We start from the raw sequence: 8,668 nt of genomic DNA, 5'->3' as shown, positions 1-8,668 counted from the left end.
AGTATAAGTACCTACATAGGAATTATAATATTATAAGCAAAATGTACACACCTATAAAATATATAATATTATAGGTACATTTATTAACAATTAACAACATAACTAATCTGATAGTATAGGACAAATATTAGCCATCTTGCGTGCCATTTTTTACTTATATTTTAAATAAAGCTAAATATATTTATACAGTATAGTATAACTTGTATTAAAGCTATATAAATAAAACGTAACTATAATTTTTATTCGAAGATTAATTTTTCCTCGATTCAGTTAGGAGGCGAAATCGATATTTTGTTTTTAGACTATGTGTCTGTACGAACGAAATACTTTTACCTGAGTATAAAAAAGGTCTGGCATAATCAATGAGATCTCTACTAATATATAGAATTTATTCAATTGTTTTTAATTTAACTAAACTACAACTCGCGCAGAAGCAGAGACCATTAGTTGTTACTTTATATTAACATTAATCAATTTACATCCTTTTAAAATGTGTATGCTTTTTCTTTACATTATGTTTTAGATTCTAAGCGAAACGACGAATGTATTAATTGCACGATGATGATATGTTTTTTTTTGTCCGTCATTATCTTTTGATACTTAAAAAATGATTAAGTTTTCAACTTCGAGGATGATTTATTGGTAGAAATCTTGGTCTAGTTGATACGTTGGATGTTTAAATTCAAGAGTAAAAAATGTCCAGCATTTTTTAAAATAACCGGAAAAGACAAAAAAAATTGAACAAGTGGCCAAATGGAGTATACCTCTCTGCTGAACAGCAGAAAGTTTCCACTGTCCAGTGATAGAAGTGTTAAATTCAAATTCAATAATATATAATTGTACTATAATATATATTGATTCTAAACGGATACAGTCTGTGAGCCAAAATATCAATAAGTATTTAATTTATTAGGTATTCAACGAAATATTAAAAATACAGTGCCTATGTCGATTTAAGTTTTGTCGAAAACATTGCATTAAAAAAATGCTATCGTGTATATAAAGTTTATAGGTTAATATATACTTAGAAGTTTTACGTCCCAACAAATAATGTTTTTAAATTAATTATAATAAAAAAATTAATATTTTTATTTATAGTTCAAATACGCGATTTCATCCAAATATAAATTTAAAATTTCTAAAAAAAATTGTTTTTTATTTTTTAGATTTTTGGTTTCAGTGTGAAGACGTTTAAGTTAAATTTTCAACTCTTAACTATAAAAATAGCATAGTTTATAAACTATTTATAATTTGCAAACTTTTATGATTTTGATAAATTTTGTAAAAATTAAGCTTCAAATGCTTATAACAATAAATGTTGACTTGATATATATTCAAAATATTTTTACATATCTAACAACTTAATATTTAGAATATAGTGATATATTTTCAAGATTTATAAATCAAGAACATTTTCTAATAACTTTGTAGATGTTTATAAATTTTATAAAATTATCAATTTTTATAACTAAGGATTAATAATTTAACAGATTTTTCTTAAGTAGTTCATATTATAACCAAAAAATGAATAAATTTAACTATTTTAAAAACATTTTAAGTTCAACTTTGAACCGTAATTTATAGATATTATTATAGATGTAAAATTTACGTTAATTTTTTTTTTTTTGTAATTTACCGAGAAAAATTTACGTAAATTCTGTAAATTTTGATAATTTTTGTATGTCACCATAGGAATCCTCTTAGAAACTCTTCACTTCTACTTTTACACAAACTTATAACTATTGTAACACTTATTTTCAACTTTTTTTAAATACTTCTTTTTAATTTCTTGCGGCTTCATTTTAACTATTTAATAAAAAGTAAACTACTAAGTAAACGTAAAATTAATAAGTTTTAAATAATAAAAGTTGATAATAGTATCTATAGCCATGAATCATGTAACTGTCATAGTCCATAAATGGCATAGATCGCGATGTCAATAAAATCAAATTTATTACTAGTACAGTTGTAAATAAATATTATAATATAATAATATTATATCTACAACTGTGCTAGTTATGGGCATATTCAACGTTTAACGTTTTGAGTTATATAATAAAAATTATAAACTATTTCATTCCATTGATATGTTAAGAATATTCATCTCATTAAGACGTTTAATTCAAGGTTACACGTGCTAATTTTTTTAGTAAAATAATATTTACTTGTAAAAAAATAATTGGTAAATTTACATGGTAAAAATTTACCAAACTTACATCTCTAAATATTATTCATAGGCACTTGAAATTTTTACTGAAACATATATTTATATATGTTTAATATATATATTTACATATATATATTATATTTCACATAGACAATGAAGTTTTTAAATCAAATTAAAAAAATAATTTAACAAAATAATAGCAATATAAGTATGTCATAAAAATATATACCTACTTAACAATATTGAATTTGTTTAAAATGATTTATCATTAAATTTAAATTTAACACAACATGCATTACAGTAACTTACTCTTAGATGATAAAGTACACTCGACTCTTCAAGTAACCTACAATACATCAGTGGGGTTACTTACTTTCCTTATTTTTAAATATTTTGTGTTATATTATATATATATATTTGTTATTAAAAAAAAAAAAAAAACAATTATTAATATAAACATAAAATAATTGAAAAATGCATTTTATGATAGATTCCATCAAATTTATTTTATTATGTTGTATTTTTGTACATTTACATATGTATTAAGGGTGTTGGAGCTGACCCATTTATTACTAAAACCTTACTTCACAATAAAAACACTCATATCCCATAAAATAATCAGAATACTATTCATATTTTTGTTGTGATTTAAAAAAAAAAAAAAAACCAATAAAAAAGAAATATTATTTTTAGACGTAATATATATTTAAGGTATACATTTTAATTTATGACAAATATTATACGTTTACCACATGTAAGTTTTTCTCTTAATACATATAACGATTGGTATTAAAAACTAGACAAAGGATTTATTTGCTTTACACCCGAATCTATCCAATGTTATTTAATAAATTCTTAAAAAATTAACTAATTTATACATTTTACTCTGCAACATTAAAGAATAGATTTACCAATATTAACTTTAATGGTTTAACTGGTCTTTTTTATAATGGAAAATTTACAATTTTTGTACCAAAAAATACTTACGAAATACACAACTAGTTGAGTACTTAAAAATATTAAATTTTTATTTAAAATCTAATACTCAATTTTTATAATTTGACTAGATGAAAAAAAACTATTTTGAAATATAGAATAAAATAAATGATGATCAAGAATAGTTTATTTAATATTTAACATTATGCACACACAGAAAAATAAATTATTTATTGATACATAATTTACTTTTTTTAAGTTGTTATAAATTATAATTTTGATAATTGATTTAAAATTACATTTATTGTATGATAAACTAAATTAATATAATGATATAGGCAAGCAGCATTTACTATAAATACAAAAATATCACATTTTTTGATACATTTAACTTACAATTTATGGAAAATAAGTTTAAAACTTGTGCTATACCATTTCATAATAAAAGCTTTGTTAACTGCATTTCAATGTATTACACAATATATATATATTATGAAATGTATCATTAAAATAACAATTTTTCTATATTATTAAAATGCCTAATATTATAATCACTGGCTAAAAAACTATTAGTATCATCCACTACAAAGGTATCAAAAAAATTAATACTTATAATTTAATAATAAGGTTTAGATGGTAATAGTTATTTACAATATATAAATAAATAATTTCAAAAATTTTTTAAGCTTTACTACCAATTTAATATTCAATTTAATGGTTTTTTTCTTAACTAAAAGAAAAGTATAATCACATATTTTAAATAGGCAATTGGATAACAATTATTCAATTTTATTAGAGTAAAACAATATTCTAAACATTTCAATAATATAGTTTTATTTTTGACTCACTCCAATTCTATTCTACAAGGTTTAGCATCTCTGTTGTCTTCTTCTTTGTCAGATTCTTCATTTTTGTTTGTATCTACATCATCAAAATCATCCCACTCTTCCGTGATGTCCATTGGTACAGTTGTGGTTTTACCATCATCATCATTTTCTTCAAGTACCTGTTCAGCATCTTCCAATGTAATAGTTTCTACTTCTGTAGTTTCTTCATTATAAATGACTTCACCTTTTTCAAGATCATCTGTTTCATTAATAATATTATTTTCCGCTAAGACTTTGGCCCCAGGTGGTATATTATCAATAACAGAAATTAATAACTCTTTAGTTGATGAAGTTGACGGGGTAATGTTATCGACTTTATGGAAATTTCTCAAATGTCCCTTGAGCATTAAGCTTGAACGGAATGTTCTGTCACACTCAGTGCACGTATAACTTCCATATTCTGTTTTGGTTTGTGGCTTACTGCCACATTTCTCCAAGGTCTTATGTCGTTTTAGATGGACTTCGGTTGTAGCAATAAACCCACAAACATCGCATTGAGGGAACTTGAAATCTGCAGGAGGCTGAATATTGTGTTTAGTGTACATATGATGTATTTGTAGGCTTTTACGTACAGAAAAGTGTCCACAGTGTTCACAAACTCTAGTGTCTTCTTTCTCATTATGTTTTTCTACCAAATGTCTTCTGTATATAAAATAAGAATCTAATTTCAATGGATTTGTGTCAGTTCCACAAAGATCACAAGACCAAGGGCCATTTAAATTCATGATATCTGGCTTGACTTTGTGAGTAGTAATTGGTTTTTTAACACCACTCCCAGCAGGTAAAATTTTTTCGACTGAATTAGGAGTATTGATAATAATACTTTCAAATTGGCTTTTATTAGTACTAGACATAATTTTTAATTTAATGTTACCTTTACTTTGCAATAAATGTGGGTATTTCTTTAAGATTTCTTGCACAACTTTGCTATTAGTGTTCTCTGGGTCTGTATCACTGACAATTTTCAATTTTTTGCCAACTGGTGAAGATGATACACTTTGAGTTTCACATTTAATTTCTTGTGTTTTAAAACCTTTGTCCAAATTTTTATCAATCAATTCTCCATTGGAAGCTCTTTTGAGCATTGCTTTTGCACTATCACAATTTTCTTGTTTAATTAAAGGTGCACTATCATACTTGGGTAATTCAAAAGTGTTTTCTATAAACTCAGGTACATCATCAGCATCACATTCAAACCGCATTGGTTTATTTTCACTCAAAACATCTTTTACTTTCATTGTATTTATAAAAGTAGATGCGGGTGTATGTTCTGGTGGAGATCTAAAAGTTGAATTATTTTGAGTGATTGGTTTTTTGGCAGGTCTATACTGATTTAATGCAATTGCTGAATGAGTTCTTGATGTTGAAGCTTGTGGAGAGTGATACTTAGGAATAAATTTCTGTGCTCCCGTTTGTGACTCTAGAAGCTTAAGTAATACAGTCACCTGTAACATGTCAGCTACTTCAATTAAACTCATACGGCTGTCTTCGGTGAAATGAAGTTGTCCGGTATACATAAACATTATAACACTTTTCACAGCATCAAAGTCTAGATGTGCAGGCATAGTCATAGTTTTATCAGAACTTGGATGAGAAACAAAATAGTCCGAACACGTATTCAAAACGACTCTATGGACTTTAAAAGATTCATTTGACATTGAACGAATAGTATAGTCGCAGTATTCATCTTTTTTAGCTAAGTTGTTGAGACGCTGCATAAAGAAATTACCCCAGTTGTCAATTTTCAATTGACTAGGAACCGACATGGTTGCTAACGAACAATCTAAAAATTAAATATTATTTATTAGAATCAATTTTGAAAGTATAAAAATTGTACCTATATACTTTTAAAGACTAACAGTGTTTTAAATTTATAAAACTCAACCTATACTTTTATCAATTTGATTAAAAATTTTTTATTATACAAAATTTGTATTAATGACAAACACAAAATAATTGTTAAAATAAATTTCAAATTAGAATAATTAATCAGATGATTAAATTTGAGATTATATTATACGATAGTAAAATACACAAGATCAAAACAATTTATAAAATATAGGTACCAATGTTTCATTAAAATATTTACATAATATCAAAACTATTATTTGTAAATTTGCAACATTATCTTTCTTATCATATAGGTAGACATTAAACATTAATATTTATATTTTGGCAATTGTTATCTACACTGTAAATAAACATAACTTTCCATGTCAAATTTTGTGGATGTAAATTACAATTTAAATACAATTAGGTTGATAAGGCTATGAAAAAAAGTTAAATTTTTAAGCTGATAAAAATCTGGTTGCAAAGATTAATAAGAAAATTGAATTAATCATTTTAACTTTTTACCAGTGACATATTTGTTTTTGATATGATGTGGATATACAAAACACAAGACCTACATCCACAGATCATACCTATTTAAACAAATATTGTACTATTTGAAAATATATAAGCAAACAACATTCTCATATCAATCAACACAATAGGTGCCTAGATGGTGAGCAGTCTAATATAAGCGACAAGTAATTATAACTCACAACGATAGGACGTTATCCAGCTTGCAGTTCAAAACGCCCGTAAGGGAGGAAGTCTCTTACGTCCAACCAGCTAGAGTTGTCCGAACTGAACCTCCTTAAGTGTTGATCTGTAAGACATAACAAATATGAGAACGTGCTAATCATTATCGATGATCGAGACAGCAGTTCGTCCGACCGGTACGACAAAACCGCCATTGTCTTCACTCTACGTCTCGTCAACGGCCGTCACACCAGCCGTCAGAGCAAGTCGACGAGTATATTATTATTATTATCGTTATTGACGTGCGTCAACGACACTGCCGTTATAGTCACGCCGTCTCAGTCGCTGCTCCCGCTGCCGCCGTCATCGTAATACGATGAATATTTCTGTGCATACAGAGCGGCGCGCGTAAAAACTAACGACGGCGACGACATTTTTACGGTATCGTTATTATTACATTAGTCGAACAGAATGCGACGGCTGTAGCAAACAAGCAGCAGACTACCGGTCGGTCGATGACGATCGCTTACCACGAGATAGTGCTGGGCGTTCCGGTATGTGTGTCGTTGAGCGGCGAGACGTGTCCGATTAGTGTAGCCGTCAATGACCGGCGTTTGTAGACTTTGGAAAACGGACGATGATCGAGAAATCTGCGTAATAACGGATCGACGACGTCGGGAAACCGTGACAAAGCGAATTCGTTTAACGGCGGCGACTATAGCGGTGAACGAACGATCGCGGCAGCCATTGAGATTTGAGATACGCTCTAAACGCGCTTACGACGCGCCACCTGCCGATGACAACGACGGCGGCGGCGACGACGACGACGACGCAAAGCGGACGTTCGTTCACGACCGCAGTGCTGCCACACGGCTGTTCGTTACGAACGGTTCCACCGCAGCGCCGCCGCCGAAGTCTGTTATCGTCGTCAACTACGCGTCGAACGCTGCTGAAACGATGAAACCTCTAACGGCTCTAACGGTCGATATTAGTGATACGACATTACGACGATTAACGAACTCGTAAATAAATGTCAAATATGTACTAAACGTCTAAACGTATAGTGTGAACGATTTATTGTATTAATAATAAATTGTAACACCATCGAATTAATTTACTAAACCACTATATTATAATGGTATTTATATTTTCGTTCTACGGTAATGCCACCAATTGCAATCAATATCTACTTGGACAGGTACACACAGAGTACAGTGTACGCCGTGTCACTGTACAACGGGTATGAAGTTACGTATCTACTTATTTGAATACTATATACATATCACCTATTATGTACCTTATGGCTAATAATCATTTTAATGTTATTTAGTGGCGGCAATCAATACCTATTTTTGTTTTTTTAAGTTCCCTATTTGGATCAGCCAAAAATGTTGACCCACTTTACATTCGTGATCCCGGTAATTTCGATTTCAGATCATCAGAATGGACGGGATGAAATTTGAATTGCCGTCTCCCGCGTCTCCGCACAATAGGTAACATGAAAACATGTATTACCTATATACATCTTTGATCTTACACACACCGAACACAGAAAATTTCATGTTCAGAAGAATCCGTTTTACTCTGTTATTTTTATTATTAAAGTGAATTTAGTATTTATCAATTATTAAACTGAAAAGTAAAAATAATAGATAAATAGGAATTTATGGAATTTTTTTTATATTTTAATTTTAAAGCAAGTTATGAGTATTGCTATAAAAATAAACAGTGGCGTATTTTGGATAATTTTTCGGGAGATGTCCAACATTTTATAAACCTCACAAATTATTTTAAACACTGAACTTTTACTTTTTTTTTCAAATTACTATGTTAGGACTTAAAAAATAGTTTTACATTTGAAACTCTAGTTAATAGTATAACAGACATATATTGAAGGCTATTTACTAACATTTATTTTAAAAATCACATTTTTATATTAATATATAATATTGTAAACTTGACAATTTTAAAATCCCAATAAGTTTATAGCAATGTTCGTTTATTCGCAGACGTATCATTGTTATGTACTGTGGTAATTTGAATGCTGTGGTAGAAGGCGTTAATTTAAAAAAGAAAGTAATTGATTCTTGTTTTTTTTTTTTTTTTTTTTTGTGCCCTTTTTAATAATTTTACAACATTGAATCTAATCAAT

At 28.3% G+C, this 8,668-nt stretch overlaps 1 protein-coding gene across 1 annotated transcript; it reads right to left on the bottom strand.

The window, feature by feature from the left end:
* Positions 1–3,872: 3,872 nt before the first annotated feature.
* Positions 3,873–6,625, bottom strand: LOC112604079 (centrosome-associated zinc finger protein CP190). Its single transcript, XM_025352948.1, has 2 exons — positions 6,537–6,625; positions 3,873–5,773 (listed from the first exon to the last, which is right to left on the bottom strand). Exon 2 carries the CDS (start codon positions 5,754–5,756, stop codon positions 3,948–3,950), a length of 1,809 nt encoding a protein of 602 aa, XP_025208733.1. The 5' UTR covers positions 5,757–5,773; positions 6,537–6,625; the 3' UTR covers positions 3,873–3,947.
* Positions 6,626–8,668: the final 2,043 nt, after the last annotated feature.

Source organism: Melanaphis sacchari, unplaced genomic scaffold, assembly GCF_002803265.2.
Source record: "Melanaphis sacchari strain LSU unplaced genomic scaffold, SCAv2.0 Contig119_pilon_pilon, whole genome shotgun sequence".
In the NCBI taxonomy this organism is placed as follows: domain Eukaryota; kingdom Metazoa; phylum Arthropoda; class Insecta; order Hemiptera; family Aphididae; genus Melanaphis; species Melanaphis sacchari.
Note: the sequence above shows the minus strand (reverse complement) of the source record. Positions and strands in the feature narration are given on the sequence as shown.